This window comes from Melanostigma gelatinosum (genome assembly GCF_949748355.1).
Source record: "Melanostigma gelatinosum genome assembly, chromosome: 4".
NCBI classification, from domain to species: Eukaryota; Metazoa; Chordata; class Actinopteri; order Perciformes; family Zoarcidae; genus Melanostigma; species Melanostigma gelatinosum.
The window spans coordinates 24,035,850-24,050,557 of record NC_136637.1 but is presented as its reverse complement, the minus strand read 5'-3'; the positions used below and the strand labels follow the sequence as shown (position 1 = coordinate 24,050,557).

The 14,708-nt window shown below is 42.7% G+C and overlaps 1 protein-coding gene across 2 annotated transcripts; it reads left to right on the top strand.

The window, feature by feature from the left end:
* The first annotated feature begins 718 nt into the window (after nucleotides 1-718).
* LOC306776303 (guanine nucleotide-binding protein subunit alpha-14-like) lies at nucleotides 719-14,492 on the top strand. 2 transcript variants are annotated; one of them, XM_079266948.1, is made up of 8 exons: nucleotides 719-846; nucleotides 1,189-1,351; nucleotides 4,692-4,876; nucleotides 5,264-5,418; nucleotides 7,301-7,429; nucleotides 8,533-8,662; nucleotides 9,454-9,607; nucleotides 12,048-14,492. In XM_079266948.1, exons 2-8 carry the CDS (start codon nucleotides 1,201-1,203, stop codon nucleotides 12,251-12,253), a joined length of 1,110 nt encoding a protein of 369 aa, XP_079123074.1. In that variant the 5' UTR covers nucleotides 719-846; nucleotides 1,189-1,200; the 3' UTR covers nucleotides 12,254-14,492. The 2 variants fall into 2 exon arrangements, with proteins under 2 accessions (XP_079123074.1, XP_079123075.1); XM_079266949.1 differs by having other exon boundaries at nucleotides 827-926.
* Nucleotides 14,493-14,708: the final 216 nt, after the last annotated feature.

The following is a 14,708-nucleotide window of genomic DNA, read 5'->3' as shown; positions in this document are numbered from 1 at the left end:
CAGTTGATTTAGCTTCTTAAGCATGCTGCAGGTTTGGTCACATTTCAGTGATGTCATATGGCAGGTATTTTTCCTGCATGAAAAAAATGCTCTGTAAATAGAAAAAGAAGAAAAAGTAAATAGTTCAAAATGTCACTTATGTAAAATGTATTGCAGTATTTTACACAAAATGTACTTTGAGTGAGTGTAGGAAATGGCCTGTGAGGGCTATTGTTTACCTTTGATGTTAAAGTATATTTTGTTGCAAAGAGAGTATTGAGTAGCACAATAGTATTTACATTGTATTTAAGTATGCTTGTGTAAATGTAATGTCGGCTAAACCACTACTTGTGGTTTATGTGAAGCTTTCAACTACATCACCTTTTTTTTGTTTACGATGAGCAAAACGCAGCAATTTATTCCGTTTCATAATAAAAATGTCTCTTTTACGCATAATGTCTAAGAACTATGTTTAATAGCAACAACGTGCTCTTATTTTATAGGCCCAACCGTCTGACTTCCGGCGCTGCCGCGATTGTTTGCCGCTCTCTTGCCGCGTCCTCGTCGCCCACAGCGCATTCCTGTTACAGTGTTTCCAGCGGACCACGGAGGCTGCACATTCCTCTGTAGGCGCGGTGGACTTTCCCGAGCGGCAGGTTGTTTCGCGTGGGCTAACAAAAAAAGAAGAAACAGTTGTTTTATCAGCCGTAACAGCGGGACAATGACCGCTGCTCGTGCGCCTCCGCGACAGTAGCTGTTAGCCGCAGGTGGAAGTGGACTGAGGGGACACGGTGGGACATGGACCGCGAGGAACAACCAGAGCGTCAACCTGCCCGACTACAGGGAGTGTGACGGACTGATTTGGAGGTTAGACGCGTCATTGTAACTTCCAAAACTCCTCTTGAACTAACTTGCAGCAGAAGTTCATTTAAAACGCACTCAACCAGGTGACTTTTTCTTCTCCAAAGATGGCTTTATAACTCATTTTTAAAGTTAACCTCTGACTTGTTTACATTGGCGCAGATTACTTTCAGCAGTGTCAAAGTAAGATTTCCGGGTGTGTGTGTGTTAGAATAAGTCCCGACAGGTCTAATGAGTTAACAATACAGTAAAAACGAAAAGACATCAAATGGACTTGACGAGTTTACGACCAGTCCTTATCGGCTCATTACACGCAGGCTGATTATTCATTAACAGTTTTCATTTCAGTGGGTTTTGACCATGGCGGGCTGCTGGCACTGGTGCCACCGCAGGTGTGTGTGCTGCCTGTCCGAGGAGGAGAAGACAAACATCGCTGTGGACAAGGAGATCAAGAGGATCCTCAAGCAGCAGAAGAAGAAGGAGAGGAAGGAAATCAAAATCCTCCTGCTGGGTCAGTCATTGCACACAGAGCACCTTTGTTCACATTTTGTCAGTGATGGCAGTGTGAGGCCTAAAAATAGAAGACAAAAGAAATAAAAGAAATCTATGGTGGCAGATATATTTATAATGCAAATACAATATAGGCCACTACAAAGGAATGCCCGCCATGCAAATGAAAACTGCTTGGCCTGTTTGGTAGCCTCATGTCCAGAGAGAAAGCTATGTGGAGCATGTGTCACTGTGTGAGTATGCAAAGTATGGTCCAGATTGGGATCGGTTGTACCTGCAAACCACAGAAACCTACAAGCCTACTCTACAGCTGGTTGGATGACATTTTGATAATTACTCAAATAGCTGTAGGGCCGATTTATTCAATGAGATCTATATGAGATTTATATGCTTTGTATACTGGAATTTAACTTCCTGTGTAAGTGTTGACCAATTTGTTGGCTGATATATATATATATCCATGCAGTCTTATTTTTGGGTAATACGGACAAAATGTATATCCTAATAATCTCAATATTGATGGAACAAAAGTATCCAAATCATGTGTTAAAAGTTCAGCTGATGTTCATCACATTGAATAAAATTATTTTTTGAGTGTTATAATGAAACAACATCCAGTGAAGCAGAGCTGCAATCGACACTTGTATTTATTATTGACTGATCTGATGATTATTTTTATATTTGTGTCGAAACAAAAGACCAAAAGGTTCAAAGTTATTCAATTTACAATGCAATAAAACACAGAAAAGATAGCAAATGCTGACATTTTAAAAGTGAATATTTGGCTTTTTTGTTTTACTGATGAATGACCAAGGATGAATCAATTATCACAAGTGTTGATGTGTTTTCTTTCGATTGTCTAATCGATTCATTGAACCACATCTTGATTTGACAAGTGCAGCTGTGCACTGGTGCACTGTGCAAACCAGCTGCACTGGTGTGCAGCTGGTTTCCTGCAGTGTTTTGTTTTATTCTGAAGGTGCAGTGTGACCTCTCCTGAAAATAAAAGGCAGCTGCCGCCTCCATTGGGCCGGGGGGGTTTACCAACTGGTAAATTTCCTGGGGGAAACCCTGCCATGATATGGAGACAGTAAACAATAACATTGATTCGTTGCCCAGTCTTATTTCCTGCATCACTGCGTAGAATGACAGGAAGCGAGCGCTTGTGTACGGGAACAGGACTGTCAATACAACTGTTTTCTTTCAGCGCTGTTCGGTTGGTGGATTAGATGCTATTCTTGTAAAGCAGCTTTGAGAAGTGACAGGAGAGCGTTCAGCGGAAGAAGAAGTTTCAGTTTCCTCTTGCAGGCGGCTGATTGATTGATAGACATCTCTAAACACTCTAAACAACAACTAAATCACTGTTGCTCTGCAACCTGTCTCAATGTGGAGCAATACACAAACCGACAACTTGTTAAGAGACACAGAAATATAGATAAAATAAAGGAAGCTGTATAGTGTCAATACAATAATCATTAAAATGAGGCAATCAAAGAAGATGAGTCAAGTTTTTCTTTATTTATCGTGGACATTATTTGACTCTGAGGCTGAAAATCAAGAGCAAAGAGAAACAGTGCATCTATTAGAGTGACGTCCGGTTCAACAGCATCCTTCAGTCACCTTGTTCTTCTGTTGTGGTTGACTGGTCGTTATCTTTTCATCCCTTAACTGCAGACGTAGCTGAGAAACGACGCTGTAATAACTCACAGTATTGCCTCGTTGAAATTCAGCTTCTGACAACTTGGATTTTAACGCTACTGTTCTTTTCCTAAAGCCGCACATCTATTTACTTCAATTTGACAAAACCCTCTTTTTGACTCGTCACAGCAGCAAACACCAATGGTGTTACTTGTTATTGTTATTAATTAATGAATGAATACTTTTTGCTTTTCATGTTTTCAAATCGGATAATGTCTAGTATACCAACGTTATACTAGACAGGACCAAGCTCTGTTGGTCCCGTTAGCTCTGTTGGTCCCGTTAGCGCTGTTGGTCCCGTTAGCGCTGTTGGTCCCGTTAGCGCTGTTGGTCCCGTTAGCGTTGTTGGTCCCGTTAGCGCTGTTGGTCCCGTTAGCGCTGTTGGTCCCGTTAGCTCTGTTGGTCCCGTTAGCGTTGTTGGTCCCGTTAGCTCTGTTGGTCCCGTTAGCTCTGTTGGTCCCGTTAGCTCTGTTGGTCCCGTTAGCGCTGTTGGTCCCGTTAGCGCTGTTGGTCCCGTTAGCGCTGTTGGTCCCGTTAGCGCTGTTGGTCCCGTTAGCTCTGTTGGTCCCGTTAGCGGTGTTGGTCCCGTTAGCTCTGTTGGTCCCGTTAGCTCTGTTGGTCCCGTTAGCTCTGTTGGTCCCGTTAGCATTGTTGGTCCCGTTAGCTCTGTTGGTCCCGTTAGCTCTGTTGGTCCCGTTAGCTCTGTTGGTCCCGTTAGCTCTGTTGGTCCCGTTAGCTCTGTTGGCACCGTTAGCGTTGTTGGCACCGTTAGCGTTGTTGGTCCCGTTAGCGTTGTTGGTCCCGTTAGCTCTGTTGGTCCCGTTAGCTCTGTTGGTCCCGTTAGCTCTGTTGGTCCCGTTAGCGGTGTTGGCACCGTTAGCTCTGTTGGATCCATAAGCGCTGTTAGCACCGTTAGCTGCTAGCCGAGAGCCAATCTCGTGTAGAGCACCTTTAAGGTTGAATCCTTCTTCTGGCTACATTATTTAATTTTTTTCGCCACTTGGGCCATGTGACAGACTATAGACACAACATTGGCCTCATGAAGTTAATCTGTTACACATCTAGCAGACGCAGAGCATCAGTGACATCGACTTTGAGTCTTGTTCCTGGCGACCAGGTTGGATTCCCCTTTTAGCTCCGTTTTGGTCTCACCAACTCCTGATATCAGGCACTTTAGCTGCTAAATGCTCCACTATGTCCACCTGCTAGCTGTTAACTTGGTCTGCAGTTCGGTGCTGAGCAGAATCTAGTTAGTCTATCAGACCATTTAAAAATTGGAAGCTAAACTCAGTTAAAATGTTTAAAGCTCCTCGAACATTTCCTCATTCCAGGAATGAGGAAGAGTGCCAGGAGTGCTCACCAGATCCAACTTATGACAAGTTTCAGTGTCCTTTTCAGCGACCGTTTTTAGATCACATTTATCTGTTTCAGTTTCTTCAACCAATTCCAAACAGTCACACCTTCAGTTCACCTGAACTGCGTGTCTTTGGGCTGTGGGAGGAAGCTGGGAAACATGGAGGAAACCCATAAAGACACAAGCAGACCATGAATAAACAGAGGCCCAAATAAACACCTCTGAGCTCTGAGCTGCCCTGATGACGGAATTGTAACAATCATTTTTTTGGTCGTTATCATATTTTCAGGTACCGGTGAGAGCGGGAAAACCACCTTCATCCGACAGATGAGGATCATCCACGGACGAGGCTTCTCAGAGGAGGAGAGGAGGAGCTTTTCCAAATTCATCTACCAGAACATTCTCACAGCCATGACGGCCATGACGGGAGCCATGGCCACTCTCAAAATCCCCTACTTCAACCCCGAGAACGAGGTACGAGGCGGGCCTGCGAAACGCCCACCCCACAGGTTGAAACTGTGAGAAGTTTCGATACCTTCTGGTACCGGGTTATTTCGTTTGAAGCCTTCAAAGATACCGATACCCAGCCCTTACCTCAACACACATGAACACAAACACACTCACTTACTCACAAACAAGCATACGTCAGCACAGGTGTGCGGACATCAGGGTAAGTGCCCTCACTGGAGTCGTGAGACTGTGCCCACATTAAACAAGAGGGCACAGAAACACACACTCAGCATGTTGTAGTCTATAAGAAGAAGCAGGCAGTGTCACCATGAACACCGAAAGAGTTTTGTAAGACGTCACAAATACGGCACTGCGCAAACTTTTGTGTACCGATCTCTCGCTGTCTTTCAGATCTACGCCAAGTGGCTGCAGGACGTAAATACAGTGCAGATCAGCCAGCTGGAGCGCAGCTACGTTGACGCAGTCCGCCGCCTCTGGGCAGATTCGGGCATCCGGGTCTGTTACAGCCGGCGTTGCGAGTACCAGCTCCTGGACTCCACAGAGTAGTAAGTAGCTGTGGCTTATCGAAACTGACATCTTCTGGTTGGCTGACCAAAAAATCAAAACACGGATATTTAAGTTAGGAGGATAGAAGACAGAAAATTGTCGCTTTTCAGAACCAGCTTATGTCACAACAGTGACAGAAGTAGTTGTTGACAATAGTTTGTCAATTGTCTAAAACTGTCTGCGTTACTAGCTTCCTCTTGGAATGCTATCAAAGAGATGTCACATTAATGTGGCCACATCTGACCTTTGAACCAAAACTCACAAGTGGACCAAAAAAAAAACTGTCCGTCTAGAAAAGTTGTCTTAAGCTTTTGTTTTTCTAACTGGTGAGTTTAAGGAGGGCGGGAGAAGCCGTGTGTACTTATTAGTTTCCTTTTTTTCAGTCTTTTTTCATACTCAGTTGTAGTTTTCTTTTACGTTTGTGATTTCAAACAAACAATCTTTTTATTATCTTAAAAGTCGGACGTTTGTTTTTCATGACTTGAGCCTCATTTTGTTTTTTGCCTTCGTTTCAGCAACCAGAACGAGTTTATAGTTATTTTGTACTGAGACCACTGGAGGGGGCTAGTTCTTCACACACCGTACTGCATACGGCCATGTTCAAACCACCTGTTGATCAAAGAGTATTTGAGGAAGCAAACTGATTCGGAAAACCTGAATAAAGTCACCGTACAGAGTCTTTGTACTCGAGGTGAAAAGAGTGAACATACAGTAGATATGAGCCTCACGCTCAAAGTATCTGATGTGTCACCGAACAAAAGGCTCTGCCTGCCTCTGGTTTTCTCTCTTCTATTGCTGTCCTGTCCTGTGTTTACCCAGCAGCTCAATCATCACCGTGTGTATGATAAGAGACAGGCAGTAGCTAACGACAGCTTGTATCAACACCGGACATGAAGCCGCCGTCTCTACACAGGGTGATATGGACTCACTCCACTCCCTTCTTGTATTTTTAGTCACTGTTTTTATATATATATTAGGGGTGTAACAATACTCGTATTCGTATTGAACTGTTCGGTACGAGGCTCACGGTTCGATACGCATGACGAACCAAACAATACATTTGAATTTAAAAAACAAAAAATCTTTAAAAAAAACTTTTTTTTTTAAAACCTTTATTTAACCAGGTACGGTAGTCCCATTGAGATTAAAAATCTCTTTTGCAAGATGTAAGTAACAATACTACATAACATTAAGGAGCAGTTTTTGTTTTTTATGCTTATGTGTTGCTAAGAAGACACCCCAGAAGATGAGTCACTCAGGTATAGTTCCATCATTGTTCAAAGTCAAAGAATAACTTCATGATGTTAGTTGTAATGAATAAATATATTTTAAAATCAAGTACATTTCTCTGGCATTTATAGTTTTCTACCGGACCGAAACGTACCGAACCGTGGCTCCACTGTATCGTACCGAACCGTGAATTTTGTGAACCGTTACACCCGTAATATACATATACATATATATATATATATATATATATATACGTATATATACATATACATATATATATATATACACGTATATATACATATACATATATATATATATATATATACACGTATATATACATATACATATATATATATATATATATATATATATATATATATATATATGTATGTATATATATATATATATATATATATGTATGTATATATATATATATACATATATATATATATATACATATATATATATATATATATATATGTATATATATATATATATATATATATATATATACCATCGTACATCTTGTGTCACTTCAGTTTGTTGTAACACGGTCGAGGCTGGATTTGGTGTAAACAGAGACATTATGTTTCACTAGAGGTCCCCTGTTGTGTCAAACAGACTCTTCTCTTGTTTCTCCTCCACCTCCAGCTACATGAGCAACCTGGACCGCATCGCCGCCCCGGAATACATCCCCACAGAACAGGACGTTCTGCGAGTTCGATTCCCCACCACGGGCATCCACGACTACTCGTTCACCATCAAGAACATCACACTAAGGTGGCCGGTCTTCAGATTACCAACCTGTCAGACAGACAGACGAATCCAATACTGACGCTATTCACTGCACGGTGAAAAAAGAAAAGAAAAAAAAAAGAGGCTTTGTCTGATCACGCCCGTTTGGATGCAACAGGATCATATTTCTGATTGAGTCTGTACAAAGCCCCCGCCGGGAAGCGGGGTGTCGCTCTCTGGGTTTATTTATAACACGTTTCTTTCACACGGTGTTCCTCCGAAGTTAACTTTGGAGGAACACAGTGTTCCCAAATGAAATGACACCTGCTCTTAAATCAGGACGTGTATAGCTCAGAATCAAAATAACCTAACCCTGAGGAAAAGCTTCGACTTGGTTGGACGAATCACGGATGAAGCCGTTATTACCGTGTCGTGCACACTGGCGAGACACCACAACGTCATGAAAGCCAGATTGAGCATTTGTTTAAACAAACACTACAAAAAGAGTACAAAAAGTGAAAGAAATCGCGACAATCAAATTTTCAGACCTTGTTTACAACAAGGTGAATACATCACTGACAAAAATCTGACTTCCAATGTTGATTTTAGCGTTTTTCTGTCCATATCAGGTCAACAGTGTAGACATCACAGCAATTTAAAGTGGAAACAGACAACGTCCCTCCTCCTCCCTCGCCTAATTGTTTCCAAGTGGTGTTATTGACGCAAAGACAACTGGATCGTTTTCCGTTTTTTCTTTTACAGCCCAACAACACGGGCCATTTCTGCTTACATTAGATACTCTTTAGTTACTGGGAAAAGCAACCGATAGCTACCGAGGTAAACAAAAGAGCTGTCCTCTTCCTGCAATGGGTGACACACTTGCTTTGTGCTATAACAAATGGCAGACAGCATTGCATAGTGAAATTGAGGCTCATAGGGAAGCGATCCAAACGCAGCATCATCATTCTACAGCCATTACATTCTGCAGAACCAAGTACAGAACCAAAACAACAGAAAATGTGTCAGTCTAAAAGACTTGGTGACTGCTCTGCATTTACGTTGACTTGAACAGAATGAGCACCGATGATTCCTTGTCGGAGGATTCAAACTGTACTCTTCCTGACATCTTCTCCTCCGTTCCCCGACAGGATTGTGGACGTGGGCGGTCAGAAGTCGGAGCGTCGGAAGTGGATCCACTGTTTCGAAAACGTCACCTCGCTCATCTTCCTGGCCTCCCTCAGCGAGTACGACCAGGTCCTGGAGGAGAGAGAGACCATCGTAAGATCACTGAGAAACTACACTCAAAATAACAGAAGCAACCTCATCTATCAGGACTAAGATCCTTTACTGCAGTAAAAGTAGTTCTACCAGAATACTCCATTATAAAAGTCTTCATTCATCATTATGCAGAGGAGAGACCAATGTTTGTATGCACACAGTATAGTATTGCAGAGTTGCAACAAGTCTTAAAAATGAGTAAGCAACCATTAGATATTCAAATATTCTTTGATTTAAACACACTAATTGATTATTAAAATAATAGTTAGTTGCAGACCTATATCATTGGAGTGGAGAGACTTCTAACCACTTTATAAACGGTTTGGTAGCTTTCATCTTCAATATTTCAACTGATTGGAGGCTTTGAATTAAAAAATCTGAATCTTAAAATGAACTAGTAACTACAGCTGTTGTACAAATACAGTAAATATAACGTAATCTATTCACCTCTGCGATGTAGTAGTACATCCATCCATCTTCTCTTCTGTGTAGAACCTTTTGTCACTGCAGTCATTTCCTCCGTCCACCAGCAGGTTTCACTCTCGCACAAGAGAACGCTCTCCCCCCTCTCTCCTCAGCCCCCCCCCCACCCAGTCACTAAGCCGTTTATCTGTCGCAGACACATTTTAGACTGCCAACCCATTCATTAACCTCTACAGAGGCCCGTGTGCTCCAGACCCCCCTCTCTCTCTTTAAAGGACTGCTTCCTCTGCTTCAGACATCCAGATCCCCCCCCCCCCGCCACACACACACACACACACACCTGTATCTGACTCTGTCTCTGTCTTCAGAACCGTATGCATGAGAGTCTGGCTTTGTTCTACACCACCATCCATTCTCCTTGGTTCTTCAACACCTCCATCATCCTCTTCCTCAACAAGACTGACATCCTGGCAGACAAAGTCCAGACCTCTGACCTGCAGAAATACTTCCCCAGCTTCACAGGTAAGCTGAGGGTGCCTGTGTTTGTTTGTTAATGGTGAGGTTACATGGTACTGACGGCCACCACTTTCCAGACTGAAATATTACATATTGACATTTTGAAAAGACACTTCGTGAATTAATCATCATACGAATGATTTTTCCTCTTGTGCCATCATGAGATTGACTTTTTTTAACTATGGATTGCCATGCCGTTCAGCTCCCCCCCGTGATGAATTGTTATAACTTTGGTGATCCCTTAACTTTTCTTCAAGCTCAAAGAGCAGGTGAAATGCTAAACTATGGCCATGATCAGACAGAGTACGTTTTAGCAGCTGATTAGTGTAATTGTTTTCAATGAGCGCCGCTTTTGCGGTTTTCCGCTCTATGCGCCTTGCGTTACTTATTGTGGTTACTTTGGCTGGATACCCGCCACCCAACAGTTTCCAAATGTCACTAACGTCTTCATACAAAGGCAGCATTGGGTTTCATACAGGCTCCCCTCTGACTTTAACTTTATTTTTAGGTTTATTTCGTAACATCTGCCCTGAGACTACAGATGAAAAATAGCCTCTTGGCTAACTCTGGCGCATTTACAGCAATGTTGTATTAAAGTGCACCGTCCCGTATCAAATAAACCAATAAAAAAAAATCGCTGTAAAGTGAAGCAGAATTGAATCTTAATCTCGTTAAATCTACAATCTAAATCCTGAAGAAGTTTGTAGGGTAGCATCATAGTCGCTATGGAGATAGTGACGCGCTTAATGGATGGGCTCCAGTAAATTCCGACCAGGATGGAAAAACCTTTATTTACATTTTGAGTATTAATTTTAAGAGCCATAAATTCGACGAATGTTGTTTTCCTCCTCTGACCAATTTGCTTTGGGCATGCAGCTCCCTCATCACATCCTGCTGCACCCACTACAATAATGTGTCATTGAAAAATAAATAAAAAAATGTACTTTGCTGAGTGATTTGAGCCGCAGTGTGTCCCCGACTCTGAACGCTCCATCGCTGTCCTGGTGTCAGCATAACATCCTTACATCTTTTTTAGCCAACACTATTTATTCATTTCTCTTTGCGCACGCACACACACACACACACACACGGTTGCAAATGAGTCCCATCCAGGTACTTGGTGTGCTTAATGATGTGGCTGCAGCCTGTAGGTCTGCTGGTGTGCCCTAATAGTACCCCCCCCCCTCCCTCTGTTACTCATGGCAACCCCAGACCGATACCGAGCTTCACACAAGCCCTGCACACCCACCCCACCCCACCAGTGTAAATGTGTGAGAGGTGTGTATGTGTGCAAGGTGGGAATGATGGACTTCAAGTGATTGTGTGCGTGTGTGCAGTACGACCACTGTGTTTTACCATCAGTGCTAAAATAGTGACTCACACAGGGTCAAGCTACTTGATGTCAATTCAACGTTAACAACTGCGAGCCGTTCGTACCTCTGGTTGCTAATGCTGCCGTGTTCCTGTGTGGCCCTCCTAACCGCTGCTGTAACCACATGTGAAGGCTGCTGTAGTCCGACAAAACGTTAACACGGGGAGAGGCTCGTGGGTTGGACCAGCGCTGAATTGATTAGTCAATTAAACGATGACTCTGGTGACGCAGAAGTCATTTATCAAGCATAAAAAAATCACAATCACTGCTTACAGCTTTTTATGTTTAATTTAGGGCTGCAACCAATGATTATTGTAATTTGATTGTCTATCTATTTCCTCGATTAATCAATTATTCATTTCGATTATAATAATGAATTTTGGTAATAGTTCCCACAGCCCAAGGTAATCTATTACAATAGCTTTTCATTCCACCAGCAGTTCAAAAACCCAAAAATGTCCAGTTTACTGTCAAATATGACAAGTTGTTTGTCTTTAGTCGAACAAAAAAGCCACTTTGAAGACATCACTGTGGGCCATAGGAACTTTTGATTGGCACTATTTTTTACATTTTACATTAAAGAGATTCATTGAAAGACTGATGGAATTTTAAATTTGTATTAGTTAGTTCGTCCCTTAATAAATGGGATCCCCCTGTTCTGGCTCTCGCTGCCTTTATGTAATATTTATGTGATGCTCCAACGTTTTTATCGACCAGTCTTTTTTTCAATTCTTCAGCTTTCGCCTTTACGTCATCACAACATCCCGATGACATGACAGAGGTAGTTATCAATGTAATAACTATTTACAGAAATAACAAACAAGAAAACTCGCTAAAATCGATTTCCGGCCCTGTGGTGAGGAAAACTGCCTGTAATCATCCTGTCATTCAATTTGCAGTTGTGCGCTCTAACTGCTTTTTATCCAACAAAATGACTCCGGCTGGGAAATCACAAAGCAAAACTTTGTGATGAGCTTTTCTCTTGTCCCAAGATTGTTAAGAATTTAGAGAATGAAGAAGGGTTTCCGTATTCTAGCCTCACGGCATTACTGTCCTTCTCGTCTCTGTTAACAGGTAAGAGGCGTGACCCCGAGGACGCCAAGGACTACATACGCAAGCTGTACGAGCAGCAGGCCGCCAACCGCGACAAAAGGGACGAGTGGAAGACTCTGTACCCGCACTTCACCTGCGCCACAGACACCAACAACATCCGCAGGGTCTTCAGCGACGTCAAGGACACGGTTCTGCTCAAGTCTCTCAGGGACTACGGGGTCATCTGAAACGTTTCACACGGACGTGGAGAACAGGAGGAAGACGCTGGTCCTTGACCCTGCCTGCACTATTCACTTCCTCTTTTTCTATGACTGTTTTCTGAGGCAACAATCAGACCATCCGCCATGCTTCTGTCCACCCCTCATCCTCCTGCTCGTCTTCTCTTATCGAGCCTTAATGAAGAAGGGAAGCTGGAGAACAAACAGGCCAAGTTTGTACTCATCTCTCACCTTCACCACCCCCACTCTCGCCTCCTCTTCCTCTCGAGTAGAAAAGGTGAAGACGTTTAGGGAGATTGGAAGAGACAACTAGACTTCTGATCAGGGAGCGAGGAGCCAGTAATCCCCCCCCCCCCCCACCTTGTTGAGTGTTTGGTTGATGCAGTGACTGAATTGAACCATAATTGAAGCAGAAGCAGAGATGCTATCAAGTACTGTGCTGCCATTAACGGAGTAATGACTTTTACAAGTGGAGATGGGGCCATGCCCGGGTACACCAACCTGCCACTCACATTTTTAACGCTTTTCTTTTTGGGTCCACCAGGTACAAACACTGTCAACACAAAAACTGTTTCTATTGTGTAACATGAATAGCAATGCACGAGGTACAATCCACTGCTCCATTTATTATCAGACATCCTGAATTGGGGGATTTTCTCTCTGTGATTAACGTCACCACAGTCTTCGTCAGAGAGCCAAAATCCTTATTGACTACAGTTATCTCACACTGGCAGTACTGCTATCTGTTCGGCACCGTCTCCACCAATTATTATGTGCAGAAAGATTGCATCTTTGGCGTCGATACCCTGTGTGATAACATCCTTTAGGTTCACCTCCAGTAGGCTGAACAACAGGTGAGTGAGTCTTCAATCAGTACAAACAGTGAGTGGAAAACACAACGAATGTGATGTGGACGAAAGAAAACCAAATGATTCAACAACTGGATACTTCTGGTCTCTGTTCAAGAGTTTTGCAGACAGAGCACAATTTCTTCCATTTTTTTTCATGAAATTTTCTAATTCAAACGTAATTCCAGCTGTTTTTGGTCGGTGGGTCCACCTGTTGTTGGCGTGCGTCAGTTTCATTGCAGAGCAACAGATTAGTTCTCCGTCGCAAAGCTAATTATCCGTGTTGTCTTACCGGTACGAGGGGAAAGATAAGCTCATGAAGGAGGTTTGAATGGTTTATGTTCAAAACACTGCAGATGAAAGTACTTTAAAGCGTCAACACTTTTAGATTAACAGTGGATACTTGTGTAACTGTTAGCTCTACGGAGCGTTAGCATCTTTCAGCCTGCAACTTTAGTCTGTGTTCTGGTTTACTCTCGGCGCTCTCATACTGTTGTTTACCGACGCAGCAGGCAGCTGTTTTGAGCAAAGAAGTTTGGATTAAATCTCCGTATGCTCCCTGCCCAGCGTGAAGCATCAGACAGACACAGTGAGCGACTTGCTGGTGAACATAGTGGAGCATTTAGCAGCTAAAGAGACAGATGTTTCTCTCAGGAGTGGGTGGAGAACAAAAACGGAAGGTGAATATTGGACTTCCATTCACCAACGAGATGAATGCTTGTGTTTCACCATAACTGCTGTTTGCTAAGTTCTCCATATACAAATTACAAGGTGTCAATGTTGGGACTCAAAATATCAGCTAAAGCTGGTTCTAGTGCTTAAAAGTCTATTTTTCAGAGTGTCAAATATACGAACGGTCACAGTATCTGAAATGAACCCGTTTTGTACGTTTCAACATTCAGTTTCCATAAAGCAATAAAGCCAACAATGCAACCCTCAAAGCAATGATGCACAACAGTGAAATCAATGCCATGAACTTGAGCACAAATCACAGACGGAGGCTGACAAGCTTTAAAAGGTCACGAGTGAAAGAACTGAGAAAACAGCTCGATTCACACGACGAGTTCAAACCAACGATGGTGGAAAAAAAAAAACATCCAACGGGCGATCTGCTGAGTGAAGAGTAAATAATATTAACATGAACTCTATGCACATCCTAGATTTGGGCTGCTGTTTCGTTCATTGTGTATAGACTGCTTTGATCTCTACACTGTACATTTACTGATGACTACTGGATTGAGTTTTGACTGCTGTATTTTTTTTTAATACTGTTTACCAAACTGTGATCGTCTAGAGAACTACTTTTTGGCATCGGGAAACCTCTCATTGGATGACAAGTGAATTATTTTGTGTAGACTCAGGTGGAGGAAGTGGGCAATTATTTTGTTTTCCAGTGAACATTAAAAACAAACTTTTGAAACACACCCCTCTGCTTCCCTTTGTTTGTCTCCTCTGGCAGACATGGACAGAGAGTGTCTCCTTGTGTGTCTGTGTGGTGTGTTTTCTGTCACCAACGCTAAGATGGTCTCACAGGCTGCCATCACACGCTCGCTGTGACTCGCAGTTTGCAAATAAAACAATCGGGATTTGCACAGGATTGACACATGGGTTTTTTG

Bases quoted from the DNA above. Each gene is read 5' to 3' on its own strand.
- LOC306776303 (XM_079266948.1), top strand. From the start codon at position 1,201: ATGGCGGGCTGCTGGCACTGGTGCCACCGCAGGTGTGTGTGCTGCCTG. The intron at 1,352-4,691 runs GTCAGTCATTGC...TCATATTTTCAG, and splicing joins AATCAAAATCCTCCTGCTGG to GTACCGGTGAGAGCGGGAAA. The intron at 9,608-12,047 runs GTAAGCTGAGGG...CTCTGTTAACAG, and splicing joins ATACTTCCCCAGCTTCACAG to GTAAGAGGCGTGACCCCGAG.